At 44.1% G+C, this 16,826-nt stretch overlaps 1 protein-coding gene across 2 annotated transcripts in view; it reads left to right on the forward strand.

Moving 5' to 3' along the window:
- Positions 1-324: 324 nt before the first annotated feature.
- The window catches only part of LOC119860883, a 32,016-nt gene continuing 15,514 nt past the window's right edge, over positions 325-16,826 (forward strand). For both annotated transcript variants that reach the window (XR_006274201.1, XM_043492270.1), the window contains exons 1-4: positions 325-396; positions 11,461-11,547; positions 14,612-14,962; positions 16,084-16,353. Coding sequence is in view for 1 of the 2 variants with exons in the window: in XM_043492270.1 (XP_043348205.1) it covers positions 357-396; positions 11,461-11,547; positions 14,612-14,962; positions 16,084-16,353 (748 nt within the window). In the remaining variant the exon portion in view is untranslated. The remainder of the gene's footprint in view (positions 397-11,460; positions 11,548-14,611; positions 14,963-16,083; positions 16,354-16,826) is intronic.

Consider the following 16,826-nt stretch of genomic DNA (forward strand, 5'->3'; position numbering starts at 1 on the left):
TGTTTTTTGTCCCATTCCATTGACCTCTGTTTCTATCCATAAAGCTTTTTAAAATGAAGTTTAAGGTCATTCGAACATTTACTAATATGCACATTAATGTATTGGATACTTTGCTTAAAATGTCACACAATGTCTGGCAGTTAGTGCACAAAGGAGTGTTGATGAGTCAGTTTCCTTGCACTGAATGCTCACTTATTTTGCTTTCCTGTTACCAACACTGACTGAGAAGATCTGGAATCTGCTTGTTATGGCTTGTATTTTTTCAAGTTGTTCAAAATAACCAATCAGGCAAACATGACCGTTACAGAGAGGAGTGACGGGGAAAAAAGTCATATGGCAGTCTCTGTTATCTCAGGATGAAAAGAGAGCTAGGTGAGCTGTCACAGGCAACTGCTGGTAAGTGGAACTATCTCTTTGCTTTTCCTTTGTAAAATAAAATTCCTACTAGCATTACTATTCTACTACTTTGTTTATGCTGTTGCAAAGCTGTATTGTTTCTGTAAAATTTATTTTATTTTTCTGCCTTCCTAGGTTATTTTTGCTTTTCTAAATAGTGCAAAATAAATGCCTTAACAATAACACTCTGACTGCACTTTTGAAGACATTATCAAAGCATGTGAATTACATGCAGATCTATTGCTCCTCAATAGCTGGGAAAAATTATTTAAATTGTAGTCCCAGTACATCATTAATCACCTTGGTTTAAGCATAAGCAGAGACGGTGTCGGCACCACTCAGATGTAAGCCTGGGGGCATTTCACAAATTTTAAGATGCATTTGAAGTATGAATATTGAACAGACTCAGGGCTGGGCAGTATAGGAGAGAAATATATTAGATTGGAACTAAAGTTCAATAGTAGAGCTGGTGGGGGGGGGGGGAGCAATTCTTTTCAGTGAAAATTTTCAAAGGAAACAAAACTGGTTTTACTTTATTCAAAAATACCTCACAAAATGTTTCAATTTTTCTATCAAAAGGCTTTTTAAAAAGCCGTGATGCAAACTGAAATGAAATATAGATTCATAGATACTAAGGTCAGAAGGGACCATTCTGATCATCTAGTCCGACCTACTGCACAGCGCAGGCCACAGAATCTCACCCACCCACTCCTACGAAAAACCTCACCTATGGCTGAGCTATTGAAGTCCTCAAATCGTAGTTTAAAGACTTCAAGGAGCAGAGAATCCTCTAGCAAGTGACCCGTGCCCCATCCTACAAAGGAAGGCGAAAAACCTCCAAGGCATCTTCCAATCTGCCCGGGAGGAAAATTCCTTCCCGACGCCAAATGTGGCGATCAGCTAAACCCTGAGCATATGGGCAAGATTCACCAGCCAGATACTATAGAACATTCTTTCCTGGATAACTCAGATCCCACCCATCTCAGGGGATTAGGCCTATTTACTATGAATATTTAAAGATCAATTAATTACCAAAATCACATTATCCCATCATACCATATGTTTGGAATTTATTCCCCCTGCCCCCGGTATCTTTCCTTTTCTCCTCCAGAGACAGATGAGATAGTTTTAAACAACTAACAAAATAATCCAAAGCACAGGACTTGGCGGTGATAGTGGACTTCAGCTACCCAAACATCTGTTGGGAAGATAGTACAGCAGGGCACAGATTATCCAACAAGTTCTTGGAATGCATAGGAGTTTTTTTTTTATTTCAGAAGGTGGAGAAAACACCTAGGGGAGAGACTGTTCTAGATTTAATTTTGACAAATAGGAAGGAACTGATTGAGAATTTGAAAGTGGAAGGCAGCTTGGGTGAACGTGATCATGAAATGGTAGAGTTCCTGATCCTAAGGAATGGTAGGAGAGAAAACAGCAGAATAAAGATAATGGATTTCAAGAAGGCAGACTTTACAAAACTCAGGGAGTTGGTAGGTAAGATCCCATGGGAAGCAAGTCTAAGGTGAAAAACAGTTTGAGAGAATTGGCAGTTTTTCAGACAGACATTAAGGGCCCAAGAGCAAACTATTCTACTTCATAGGAAAAATAGGAAGTATGGCAAGAGACCACACTGTCTTAACCAGAGATCTTCAATGATCTGAAAATGGAAAGGAGTCCTACAAAAGGTGGACACTAGATCAAATTATGAAGGATGAATATTAAAAAAAAAAAAAAACAAACCCACCAGTGCATAGTGACAAATTTAAAGGCCAAAGCACAAAACGAGATTAAATAAACTAGAGACATAAAGGGTAACAGGAAAACATTCTGCAAATACATTTGAATCAAGAGGAATACCAAGGATAGAGTAGCCCATTACTCAATGAGTGGGGAAAGACAGTAACAGAAAATGTGGAAATGACAGATGAGCTAAATGCCTCCTTTGTTTCAGTTTTCACCGGAAAGGTTAGCAATCAGACATCTAACCTAGTGAACATGGAAAATTGTAGAAATTCCACAGGACTGGAAGATGGCAAATATAGTGCCAATCTATAGAAAAAGGAATAAGGACAGCCCGAGGAATTAGACTAGTTAGCTAAAGTTCAGTAGCCAGAAAGATAATGGAGCAAATCAAGCAATCAACTTGTAAACACCTGAAGATAATCAGGTGATAAGTAACAGTCAACATGGAATTGTCAACAACAAATCATGTCAAACCAACCTGTTAGCTTTTTTTTACAGGGTAACAAGCCTTGTGGATGGGGGAGAAGCAATAGACGTGGTATATCTTGACTTTAGTAATGCTTTTGATCCACTGGTGGGCCACCACACGGTTTGTTTACATTTGCACGGCCGCCCGCTGTTCCCAGCCAATGGTAGCTGTGGAAAGTGGCAGACAGTATGTCCCTGTGGCCCGCACTGCTTTCCGCAGCTCCCATTGGCCAGGAACCACAAACTGCAGGTTGCCCACCACTGCTTTTGATACTGTCTTGCGTGACTTATTCATAAACAAACTAGGGAAATATAGCCTAGTTGGAGCTACTATCAGATGGGTGAATAACTACTCTCTGGGAACGGTTTTCCAACCAGTTATCAGGGGTTCACAGTCAAGCTGGAAGGGCATATCAAATGGAGTCCTGCAGGGATCAGTCCTGGTCCAGTTCTGTTCAATATCTTCATCAATGATTTAGATAATGGCATAGAGCAGGGATGGGCAAACATTTTGGCCCCAGGGCCACATCTGGGTGTGGAAATTGTGTGGCAGGCCATGAATGCTCACAAAATTGGGGCTGGGGTGCAGGGGGTGGGTGAGGGCTCCAGATGGAGGTGTGGGCTCTGGGGTGGGGCTGTGGATGAGGGGTTTGGGGTACAGGAGGGTGCTCCAGGCTGGGACTGAGGGGTTTGGAGGGCGGGAGGGAGATCAGGGCTGAGGCAGGGGGTTGTGGAGCAGGAGGGGCTTAGGGGTGCAGGCTCTGGGCAGTGCTTACCTCAAGCAGCAACCAGAAACAGCAGCATGTCCGCCCTCCACAGGCACCACCCCTGCATTCCCATTGGCTGCAGTTTCCAGCCAACGGGAGCTCTGGAGGCGATGCTTGGGGTGGGGGCAGCGTGCAGAGCCCCCAGGCTGCCCCTTCATGTAGGAGCTGGAATGGAGACATGCTGCTGCTTCTGGGGTGCATGGCACATGTGGGTGGAGCAGCCCCCAACCCCACTCCCCAGTGGGAGCTTGAGGGCTGGATTAAATCGCCTGGTGGGCTGGATGTGGCCCGCATGCCTTAATTTGCCCACCCCTGGCATGGAGAGTACACTTACAAGGTTTGCGTATGATACCAACCTGGGAGGGGTTGCAAGCGCTCTGGAGGATAGGATTAAAATCCAAAATGATCTGGACAACTGAAGAAATTATCTGAAGTAAACACAATGAAATCCAATGACAAATATAAAGTACTCCACTTAAAAAGGAACAATCAGTTGCGCACACACAGAATGGGAAATGACTGCCTAAGATGGAGTACTGCAGAAAGGGATCTGGGGGTTCTAGTGGATCACAAGCTAAATATGAGTCAGTGTCTCACTGTTGGGTTTTTGTTGTTGTTGTTGTTTGTTTTTTTTTTTTTTCCGCAACAAACACAAAAAATCCAAACGTCCTTCTGGGAGGTATTAGCAGGAGTGTTGTAAGCAAGACATGAGAAGTAATTCTTCCATTTTACTCCACACTGATAAGGCCCCAGCTGGAGTATTGTGTCCAGTTCTAGGCACCACATTTCAGGAAAGATTTGGAGAAAGTCCAGTGAAGAGCAACAAAAATTATTAAAGGTCTAGAAAACCTTTTGACCTATGAGGGAAAATTGAAAAAATTGCGTTTGTTTACTTTGGAGGAGAGAAGACTGAGTGGGAACATGATAACAGTTTTCAAGTACATCAAAGGTTGTTACGAGGAGGGTAAAGAATTGTTCTCTTTAACCTTTTGAGGATAGGATAAGAAGCAATGGGCTTAAATTGCAGCAAAGGTGGTTTAGGTTGAACATTAGGAAAAAACTTCCTAACCCTCAGGGTAGTTAAACACTGGATCAAAATGCCTAAGGAGTTTGTGGAATCTGTAATTGGAGGTTTTTAAGATCAGGTTAGACAAACAACTGTCAGGAATGGTCTAGTTATTACTTAGTTCTTCCTTGAGGACTGGACTAGATGACCTCTCAAGGTCCCTTCCAGTCCTACATGTCTATGATTTGTTTTCAGTGGACAAGGGGGGGTTAAGAAAGGGGGAAGGAGAAGAAATATGGGGGGAAAATGTTGAGTCCCACTCAATCAAAATGATTTTTTAAAATTTCAGTGAGAAATCAGAAAAAAATGAAATGATTCAACTTTTTAAATGCAGATGTTCATGTTCAAAAAGGATACTTTTCATCAAAAGTTTTTACACAAAAACATTTGACCCTCTGGGATATCTACCTGTGTCATTTCTGACAACAGGTGCATGATAAGGAGATGCTTCATTCCTGTTTTATGAAGGAGATAGGAGTCTTGCTTGCCTCTGTCCCCTGTGTGGGTGGTTATACAAAAGCTGTTGGTGAGAGTCATGCTAATGCAGTCTCTAACCTGCAGTATTCCAGGTGAGTATACCAGCAATTTATAATGGCATTGCATTTTCAGTATTTTATATCATGTTCTTTATATAACCTAGTATTTCTTTTGCTTTTTTGTCCACTCTTCTGTATTTAATTAATATTGCAGGAGCAAGATAAAACTCTCTTGTGATAGGCTCTGTACAAACAGAGTTAAAAGGACAGCCCTTGTCCCAAAGAGTTTAAAATCTAATTTAAGACAAGATACAATAATGAGTGTAAACAGCAGGGGAAATGGAAATGGATAGTCAACTCTTCCAGTGCCAGAGAATCTAATAGTGAAATTTGGGCACAGGAGGGCAAAGACCAGTTAGACCAAAGCTGGCTGGTAGGAAGTGATTGGGCAACAGAAGGACTGTGATGGGTAGGGGGTGTCACAGAGACCCCCTTCGGACTGTCTCCTGATGTGCTGAAATTACTTCTGAGCCCGTTTTCCTTGCCAGCTTGGAACTCCAGAACCCTGCCTTGTTCAGCCAGACACACTAGCCTGCTGCAACACAGACTCAGGGTCTGGTCCATGCCCCCAAAGCTCCAGACTTTAACCAAAAACAGCTCAGCAGATGACCTCTCCAGCATCCAGACACCCAGTTCCCAATGGGATCCAAAGCCCAAATAAATCCCTTTTACTCTGTATAAAGCTTATACAGGGTAAACTCATACATTTTCCACCCTCTATAACACTGATAGAGAGAGATGCACAGCTGTTTGCTCCCCCCAGGTATTAATCACTTACTCTGGGTTCATTAATAAACAAAAGTGACTTTATTAAGTATAAAAAGTAAGATTTAAGTGGTTTCAAGTAATAACAGACAGAACAAAGTAAGTTATTAAGCAAAATAAAGTAAAACCACGCAAGTCTAAACCTAACACATTAAGAAACTGATTACAGGAAATCTCACCCTCAGATGTTCCAATAAGATGCTTTCACAGACTAAAAGAAAAGGAGTACTTGTGGCACCTTAGAGACTAACAAACTTATTTGAGCATAAGCTTTCATGAGCTACAGCTCACTTCATTGGATGTATGCAGTGGAAAATACAGTGGGGAGATTTATATACACAAAACATGAAACAATGGATGTTACCATACACACTATAACGAGTGATCAGGTAAGGTGAGCTATTACCAGTAGGAAAGCGGGGTGGAAAAAACCTTTTGTAGTGATAAGCAAGGTGGGCCATTTCCAGCAGTTGACAAGAATGTCTGAGAAACAGTGGGGGGGGGGGAAATAAACATGGGGAAATAGTTTTACTTTGTGTGAACTTTATTCAAGTCTAAGTTAATTGTATCCAGTTTGCAAATTAATTCTAATTCAGCAGTCTGTCGTTGGAATCTGTTTTTGAAGTTTTTTTGTTGAAGAATTGCCACTTTTAGGTCTGTAAGTGGGTGACCAAAGAGATTGAAATTTTCTCCAACTGGTTTTTGAATGTTGTAATTCTTGACGTCTGATTTGTGTCCATTTATTCTTTTACATAGAGACTGTCCAGTTTGGCCAATGTACCCGATCGCTCTTGTTATAGTGTGTATGGTAACACCCGTTGTTTCATGTTCTCTGTGTATATAAATCTCCCCACTGTATTTTCCACTGCATGCATCCAATGAAGTGAGCTGTAGCTCACAAAAGCTTATGCTCAAACTTGTTAGTCTCTAAGGTGCCACACATCCTCCCTTTTTCTTTTTTGTGGATACAGACTAACACGGCTGCTACTCTGAAACCTTTCACAGACTAGACTCCTTCCTAGTCTGGGCCCAATCCTTTCCCCTGGTACAGTCCTTGTTATTTCTGGCAGACATCTTAGGTGGTAAGCAGGGCTGTTCTCATGACTGGCAGCCCCTTCCGTCTTGCTCCATCCCTTTTTATAGCTTTGGCACAAGGCGGGAATCTTTTATCTCTCTGGGTCCCACCCCTCCTTCTAAATGGAAAAGTACCAGATTTAAGATGGATTTAATTATCAGGTGACATGGTCACATGTCACTGTAAGACTCCAGCCTCCATTCTTTCTGGGCTGGCCCACATGTACACAGGAAGGTGTGCAAGTAAACAGAGCCATTTACAGTTCATTGATTCTGAAGTACCCTTAATGGTTTCTACTCAATATGTTTACATCAGTAATGCAAGTTTATATCTTATTCTCCTAACTTCAGAAATAGAAATAATACATGCAAACAAATAGGATGAACACACCCAGTACATTATAAGCTTTGTAATGATACCTTACAAGAGACCTTTTGCATAAAGCATATTCCAGTTACATCATATTTACATGTATGGAGTGCAGCGTCACAGTGGTTGGGCAACAAACGAAGGAGTGCTGGAGAAAATGAGGAAACCATGTATATCCGGTTGGAGAACTTTCCAGGGGGTTTGGGGATGGATAAGGGGGCTTAGTGGAGTTGGGTCACTAACAGGAAGGGTAAATCAGGCATTAGCAGTTGAGGATTGTGGAATTGAAGAGCTATGATTTAGTTAGTACAATTCTCAGTGCTCAAAGAGTTAAATGGAAAATGTCCAAGAAAAAGCTTCCAAGCTATTAAATCATAAATGGCTAGCACATCCTGTAAACAGTAACGACATTAGAGAGGGGAACATCTGCTAAGAAAGAGCTCGTGAGAGTAGCAAACACACTGCATGTGGAGGGGAGATAGGAGGGCGGAATGGAGAAGGTCAAAAGGAGGCAGCTAATAGCGTAATAGGCACTAGATACAGGGAGCTGGAGCGGATAACACCCAAGGACCTTTCCTGCCCCAATAGTGATGATACTCAGCCATTCACTATGAGGTTTGTTTTTTAAAATTAAGTTAGAAGTAAATGTCATGTGCGTGATTCATCAGTGCCATGTAGCTAAGTCAGGGTACATCTATAAAGCCCACAGCAGCAAGGCTCAGAGCCTGGGTCGTCAGACTTCAGCAACAAATAGCTGTAGAGACATAGCAGCTTTGCCTGGAGCCCACCCTCCTCTGTAGGCATGAGAGTCAGAGCTCCTGCCTGAGCCACAATATCTGTGCAGCTATTTTTTGTCAACCCAGGCTCTGAGACTTGCTGCCGCTCGCTGGGTAGACGTACCTCAGTGGCCACTATAAAGGGACCATTCTAGGGTCATGCATATTTATCCATCCATTACTGTTTTTGGCTCCACACACACCCAGACTAATCAGCACCCTCACACTCCAACCTTCTAAAATAGCCTTTCTCTAGGGCAGAGGAGGGCAAACTACAGCCTGCGGGCCACATCCGGCCCGCAGGACCGTCCTGCCTGGCCCTTGAGCTCCCAGCTGGGGAGGCTAGCCCCTGGCCCCTCCCCTGCTGTCCCCCCTCCTCCGCAGCCTCAGCTTGCTGCACTGCCAGCACTCTGGGCAGTGGGGCTGCGAGCTCCTGCTAGGCAGCATGGCGGCACGGCTGGCTGTGGCTGGGCGGCGCAGCTGCCAGTCCTGCTGCTCTAAGCAGCATGGTAAGGGGGCAGAGAGTTGGTGGGGGGGGGGGGTTGGATAAGAGGCAGAGGATCCTGGGGAGCGTCAGGGGACAGAGAACAGGCGGGGTTGGATAGGCGTGGGAATCCCGGGGGACCTGTCAGTGGGCAGGGGTGTGGACAGGGGTCAGGGCAGCCAGGGGACAGGGAGCAGGGAGGGTTGAATAGGGGGTGGGGTCCTGGGGGGCAGTTAGGGGTGGGAGGGTCCTGGAAAGGGACAAAGAGCAGGATGGGGTTGGGTGGATCAGAGGTTCTGAGGGGGGCAGTTGGGGTGGGAAGTGGGAGGGGGCAAATAGGGCGTGGGGGCCAGGCTGTTTGGGGAGGCCCGGCTCTCCATACAGTTTTGGAGCCCTGATGTGGCTCTCAGGCCAAAAATTTTGCCCACCCCTGCTCTAGGGGCATGTTTTCAACTCCTTTGAAGTCAATGACAGAAAATATCATATTGCCTTTATATAAATCCATGGTACATCCACATCTTGAATATTGCATGCAGATGTGGTCACCCCATCTCAAAAAAGATGTATTGAAATTGAAAAAGGTTCAATAAAGGGCAACAAAATGATTAGGGTATGGAACAGCTTCCATATGAGGAGAGATTAATAAGATTAGGACTTTTCAGTTTGGAAAAGAGACAACTAAGGGGGGGATATGATTGAAGTCTATAAAATCATGACTGGTGTGGAGAAAGTAAATAAGGAAGTGTTATTTACTCCTCTCATAACACAAGAACTAGGGATCATCAAATTAAATTAATAGGCAGCCGGTTTAAAACAAACAAAAGGAAGTATTTCTTCATACAACACACAGTCAGTCTGTGGAACTCTTTGCTAGGGGTTGATGTGAAGGCCAAGACTATAACAGGGTTCAAAAAAGAACTAGCTAAGTTCATGGAGGACAGGTCCATCAATGGCTATTAGCCAGGAGGGGCAGGGATGGCGTCCCTAGCCTCTGTTTGCCAGAAGCTGGGAGTGGGCGACAGGGGATGGATCACTGGATGATGACCTGTTCTGTTCATTCCCTCTTGGGTACCTGCCATTGGCCACTGTTGGAAGACAGGATACTGGGCTAGATGGACCTTTGGTCTGACCCAGAATGGCCGCTCTTAAGTTCAATGGGACTCTTTTCATTGACTTCAAAGGGCTTTGGATGAGGCCCAAAGTTAGGAGTTTTTGTGTGTGACAGTAAGTTACTAATATCAGTGACTAGACATTTCTGCCTTGGCATTTACTGTAACATATAAGATCATTTAATTCCCAATAGATTCTGGCAATTCCTTCTCTCTTGCGCAGGGCCTGCCCTTCTTCACTGTAGTGAAGGAAAGACTTTCACCAGCAGGTGTATTCCTGGAAAACCTACTGGACAGGGGTTGTGATTGCTGGTATAGAGGGTGGGGCAAAAGTAGGAGAGGGTGTTGATAGGATAAAAGGATGGGGAAATCTGAAAACAGCCTCCTAGATTATCGTTCCGTGGCACGATAAGATTGCTAGTGATTGACAGAAACTGACTATCCAACCAGACCAGCTTAAAGACCTCATCAAATATCAATCCAAGTGACACTCAGCCTGAAAGGGGGCCACGACATTTTGGGATTTTCCAGGATGATGATGATGAATTAACAAAATAAATCCCTGAGGAGAAATTCTAGCAGCAGGTGGTTTATATTGCTTCAGGTTTAGGTTTCAGATAACACAGATGATTACTAAAGAAATTAAAGCCTGAAGTTCAAGGTCACAGGGGATTAAAAAGCAGGTGCCAGGCATAGAAAGAAAAGGGTATTTCCAGGTTAGACTCCACCTGCCAGACAGAAGTATATCTATTGTAGTGCTGTAATAAAGTTTTGTTGAACAGATCAATACAGTTTCTAAATGCCGCTGTTGCAGCCTTAAATCCAGTTTCAAGCTGACTTTCTCCTTCAGGTAATGGGGGAAACACAGTCCTCTGTTTACTGAGGGCCTGATTCAAAGCTCATGAATGGGAATCTTTCCCTTGACTGCAGTGGACCCCTAAATACAACACTTAAAAATGGAATTTCAGTAGTGGGCAGGGGGTCTGAAGCTCTCGTGTTGGGGCAGGTATATGGATATAAGTTTCTAATAATTCTTAGCACATATGTAGGTCCAGAGTCTGGGAGTATTACACTGGCTCATCTGGAGGGGGAGGTGTGGAGTTACGCTGCTTTGGGGGACACACACTCCCAGTATGCAGTATGTACCCACATACAATGTGCCCCCACCCCTTAGAACCCTGTGAATCCATCCCGCCTCACAGATAAGTGCACTGGGGAATAAAGCCATGGCCATGCTTCTCCGCACCCTTTTTGGTGTCATTTCTGCTTTTTGGGGGGTAGGAGAGGAGAGAACAATTCTTGTGTTTCTCCAACACAGGAATCCCTGGGGAGGGGACTGAGGTGGGTACGGGAATGGCATGAAGGATTTGGGATGTTTTACCAACATGACTGATTCTCATAACACTTCTGAGTTAGGTAGGGAAATTATCCCTCGATTTCACCTCTGTCTCAGTGACTTAACTCAAGGGGCGTCAGTTTTAGTTGGAATTAGATCCCGGGGTTCCTGGCCTCTAATCCATTGCTCAGACCACTGGTAACCTTTGGGGACAATTACTAGTTATTGCTGCTGCAAAACAAAATTTCCCCAGGAGGTCGTCAGATCCCCGGCAGCTCCACAATTCCTCTCCTCCCCTTTCTCCAACATCCTTCACAGCCCCGAATGGCCTATGTTGCATTAAGACACTCCTAGACAGAGGAGAGCTACATGCAGCTCCTACCACAGCCTCTCCTTGGGTCAGCCCTAGGACAAATACGACCTTAGATCTGGCCGTGCCGTATGCTAACTGTGCAGCCTTCGCATTCTCCTACGGGAGGGATTCATCTGGAACTGGAGGTCACTTGTAGTGATTGCATTGATCCCATCATTACCATGCGTGTCGCTGATTTTTACTGTATGTTTCCACAGGGTCCTGCTGGCATTGTACCAAAACGTTATCTGCTAGTGCAGGCCTCCTTGGCAGGATGAGTTACAGAATGATGAGCCAGTGCCTGAGTATGTATAAATTCCTTCCAGTACCGAAACATATCTAAGAATAGTATTAGTTGGACACTGAAATGTGCGTCAATCTCTGTTTTAAGCCCTTTTTGCACCCCCTGTGTTCTGGAGCAGCCAGGACCTGTCTGACCCCTTGTGTAATCTAGATCAGCCTCAGAGCTGCTCCAACTTATGCTCTGCTTCCCATGGCCCATAAGGCCTTAGCAAGCTAAAAATAGCAGCAGTGCATGGCAGTTTGGCCATGGTGTTTTCAATCCCAACAGTAGTAGCATCGATGTGGTAGCACAGGCTTCAGCATGTACTAGCAACATGAGTATACACTTAGCTTGTACTCAGGCAGCTAATCTGTGCCCCCATGTCTTCACTACCATTGTTACCCGTGTTAGCTAGATTAAAGGTAGCACTGGTATTTGTAGAGTCCATGGCCAGAAGGGACCATTGTGATCATCTAGTCTTACCTTCAATATAACACAGGCCAGAGAACCGCCCCAAAATAATTCCTAGAGCAGAGCTTTTAGAAAAACATCATCCAATTTTGATTTTAAAATTGCCACTGATGGAGAATCCACCACAACCATTGGTTGGTACATTGTTCCAAGGGCTAAATTACCTCACAGTTAAAAAATTATACTGTATTTCCAATCTGAGTTTGTCTAGCTTCAACTTTCAGCCATAGGATTGTGTTCGACCTTTCTCTGCTAGCTTGAAGAGCCCATTATCAAATATTTTTCCCATGTAGCTGCCTATAGATATGATCATGTCCCTCCCCCCTCCTGCCCTTAACCTCCTCTATAAGCTAACTAGATTGAGTGCCTTGAGCCTGTCACTATGAGGCAAGATTTCTAATGCCTATCTGTGCTACAATTGCACCCTCATATTGCAGTGCAGATATACGCAGAGCCCTTACTCCAGCTCTTCTTTGGCTATGGAGATCCTCTGCATGAAGAGTATCCTCAGGGACGTATTTCCACCCCATCTAAGGCCACCTTATGTTGCCAGAACAGCACAAATTAACCTGTGTGAGTGAGAATCAGTATCTGCTGGTGCAGCCTCTGTAAGCATTACATTATCTGTAATAGCTCAAGCCCAGCCTTTGGCACTCCGCTCTGTTTTACTGAGTGATAACATTGATGAGACTTTACCTGGGTATTAAGAACATAAGAATGGCCACACTGGGTCAGACCAATGATCCATCTAGCCTAGTATCCTGTCTTCTGGCAGTGGCCAATGCACCACTGGAATTGTAGGTGAATAATTACCACCACTTACTTTGGGACCCCAAATTTTGGCTCTCTCAGGGTGCATTTTGACCCAAGGCCAGCCCTGAGTGCCTGCGAAAAGTGCTGGGTGGAGAGTACATGAGAGAGAAGTCCTCAGTTTGCTCAGTGAGGGCCTTATTCACTAGTGCTCTCTGGCCTGAAAACTGGCCATAAAGCAGCTGGCCAGCTGAGTCCTCTCTCCACTATCCTTTCTGGTAAGGGGCCTGCCTGCCAGGCGCAGAGGTAGCTTTATTAACTCTCCACTCCCTTTGGTGGAGCTCCCAGAAGAATGAGTGAGAGGAGGTGTGGTTACAGCATCCCTTTGCCATGGCTAGTCCCAGCTTGTAGTCAGCCCTGTGGCAGACAGGACACAAGTTAGGGTATTCCTCAGAGCTGCTCTAAGCTACCCTGAGAGTTGAACTGGCCCCTCAAAATGAAGCCTACAATGAGCATAGAATGGGGAACAGCAGCAATGAAAACTTTCTACGTTAGCCCTTGCCAACATGCCCCAACCCTGTCAGGATGCACCACTTCTATGCCTGTTCCATTCTTGGCCACCCTTCTGAGGCTGCCAGCCTCCGAGATGAAGTGGCTGAGTGGTAAAGGCAATGGACTGCTAATCCCCTGTTCTCTGCATGTTTGGGGCTGAATCTTCTGCTTTACCACTGGAACAACTTACCAAGGACTGCGGGAGATTCACCAGGACTGGCAATTTTCAAATCAAGATTGGGTGTCTTTTTCTAAAAATAGATGCTCTAGTTCAACCAGGAATTATTTCAGAGAAGTCCTGGGCCCTGTGCTATACCCCAGGCCAGACGAGATGATTGCAGCGATCCCCTCTGGCCTAACAATCTATGGAACAAAAGTGTCCATTGCAACTGGCGATGGGCCCAGGCTACACAATTTCAGATACAGGTTCAGATTTCAACTCCCTCCCCTGCCCACATCACCAGAGTCCAGGGACGTCTGACTTTGGGATTCTGGCTCAAGCCTCTGTAAGGATATGTCTACACTTACCGCAGTGTGTAGAATACAATTCACTGCACACACCCCTAGTACAGGTATAAATAACTGCGTAGATGGTTAGGCACTGCTTAGGCAAGCAGAGAAGAGACCCGGTGGGTAGGTACCCTGCATGTCTCTGCATACCCAAGCCGTGCCTCCCCCATCTATGCTGCAATGTCGCCCACGTGCTCACCGCCAGAGCCTTTCACCCACTGCAGAGAGCTGCCAGAACCTTTCCCTGGTGCCTCCCCTCTGCCAGAGCCTTTCACTGCCACATGTAGCTATACACCGCAGAGTGAATGCAGCCTGCTTTTCACTGTGGCATGTTGGTACACATACCCTACACACCACCAGCATAGATGAGGTGATTCAGCCACCTGTCCAGCAGGAAATGCACAGAGAGCACCAACTGCTTAAACATATGCCAACCAACCACCATCAGAAAGGTTAATGTTTCATCACAGCCTTTCTGGTCCAGATTTCAGAGTAGCAGCCGTGTTAGTCTGTATTCGCAAAAAGAAAAGGAGTACTTGTGGCACCTTAGAGACTAACAAATTTATTAGAGCATAAGCTTTCGTGAGCTACAGCTCACTTCATCGGATGCATTTGGTGGAAAATGCACCCGATGCATTTTTTTCCTTTTCTGGTCCAGAGTCACATTAATGTCCCTGACGAACAGGTCCCCATTACCATTCCCCTGTCCTAGATTCCCAAATGAACATTTTTTTTGTAGATCTGGGATAAATACTGCATAATACTGACTAGCCTGACTCTTCCTATCTTCCCTTTCTTTCTAGCGCTGCTGCTGGTTTTCCATTGGGCTCTAAAAACAGCAGAAGCCCAAGAACATAGAACTGTTGGTGTGGGGTCTTCAGTGCTGCTGACTGCATTGCCCACCAATGACCAAACAGTCATAGACTATATAGAGTGGGAATACATCAGTAGCAACACAATTTCCAATATTGTGGATCACTATAGAACTGGAAGAAAAACTATGATCTATAAAGCATATGAAGAGAAAATCATTTTCTATCCATCCAACTTCAGCCTCTTGTTGAAAAATGTACAAAAGACAGACAGCGGGACCTACAGAGCTACCATCAATTTGAACAAAATTGAAGCCAGGGAAACTACACTTCTCGTCTTAGGTACGTGAAAGAGCAGAAGTATTCATAAAATAGCACATTAAAACAACTGGCAGCACAAAAATCTTTTTGTACTGAATAGATCACTAATGTGAACAGAGGCTGTGCATGTGCATGTTTCAAGGAAGCAGCTGCACAACCTGTTGACCACATAAAACAGCCATGAAGTCATTTATAAAACATTTTACCCCTGTATGTCTGCACAAGAATCCATTACGTTTGACAAGGGGGGTGACACTTCTAAAAAATGAAAAATAAGCTGGATATCACAGGGAAAAAAGTTTTATTATGAGATCTGTTCACTCTATTTAGTCAATTCTGCCTTTGCAGGCAAAATGCCTACTCTCATATCACTACCATTATTTTCCTGGAGGTCTCGCATCAAAGCCATCTTGACTTGACCCTGATTAACTTATGAAAGCACAACACAAGATGGTGTGGCTGAAGAACAGAGAGACTCTGCTTCTAGCCACACTACACGTGTGCATCTTGACCTGAGCAAGAAATACCAATTTTGATTTCTCTGTGTTGCACATTAAGGTTCTGTAGCATATAGTCATAACGTCCTTTATTCTTGTATATGACACTGAGAAATAGTCTTCTAAAAGTGGTGAAGACTCCATCTCTGGTAAACTATATAACTAGACTGGAGAACATACTGAAATATATTGCAGGGAATAGCCCTACACAGGTCCCTAAGAATTGACTGACAAGGTTATTTATGATTCTATAAGGACCATATCATTTGAGAACAAGAAATTTCTAAGTGGGCTAGAGCAAAGGAGCAAGGAGACAAACAAAAATTAATAAGGTTAAAAGGCAATGGTTTAAAAAAAAACTCTCAAGACTCCTTATATCAGAACTCTTGTACTGAGGATTACCTAGGCTATGAAAGTTTAGACGCGAGCTGCTAGAATTTTTGGCTTTTGACGTCTACTGAGCTATTAATCAAGCCTACATCACTGGATGTTAAATGTATTCTTAAAACTTGTGAAATCATCTTCTATCATATAGATAAGCAGATTTAATTGTTTGATTTAGATTCCTAACTTTAGATACCCGAGTTTGTACATTTCAACCAGGACTTTTAAATGTGTATATAATCTCTCTTTTTTCCCCCCAAGAGCCCATCTCCAAAACTCAGCTACAGATAAATTCTATTCTGGCTGGTTCATCCATTGAATTATCCTGCAAGGTGCTGGTTGGCAACGTGAAAGCTATTGATTGGAAGAAAGATGGGAAGCCCCTACCCAGGAACAGATGTTACCAGCTCTCTGAAAACTTCAGTCTTTTGTACATACCAGAAGCACAGAAATCAGATTGTGGATCCTTTTCTTGCAATGCCAGCAATGATATAAACTGGCAGGAAACTTCAGTGAATTTGACCATTGAAGGTAAGTGTTGTATTAGCATCTTCGACTGCAAACACTTGCCATGGCTAGATTAGATTAAGGATGAAACAGCATGTAACTCCTCTGAAATCAATGAGTTACCTCAACACAAAACTGGAGCAATGCAATGGTGAATCAGGCCCAGCAAAATGTACATGTTGATGCTTCCTGACTTATGCAAGGGCTCACACAGACAGTCCTAGGAAGGATGAAAGTCTGAGCCATGTAATTGATTTAATCTTCACACCTGTTGTGGAGCCCTGCACTTGGCATCTTTAAGAGCTTCCAACATTTGCATGAGACATCCAACTCCATTTTCTACAATACCTCATACTGTTTTCCAAAGTGTTACATACATTTAAAACTTATGGTTGAAATTTACAAGTTTGGGTACCCAAAGTGAGGCACCTAGGCTTAGATTCACAAACGGATGAGGTGTTGTAACACTCAGCATCACAAAGTGTAACTTTTAGACC

The sequence above is a fragment of the Dermochelys coriacea genome, chromosome 9, assembly GCF_009764565.3.
Source record: "Dermochelys coriacea isolate rDerCor1 chromosome 9, rDerCor1.pri.v4, whole genome shotgun sequence".
Taxonomy (NCBI): Eukaryota; Metazoa; Chordata; order Testudines; family Dermochelyidae; genus Dermochelys; species Dermochelys coriacea.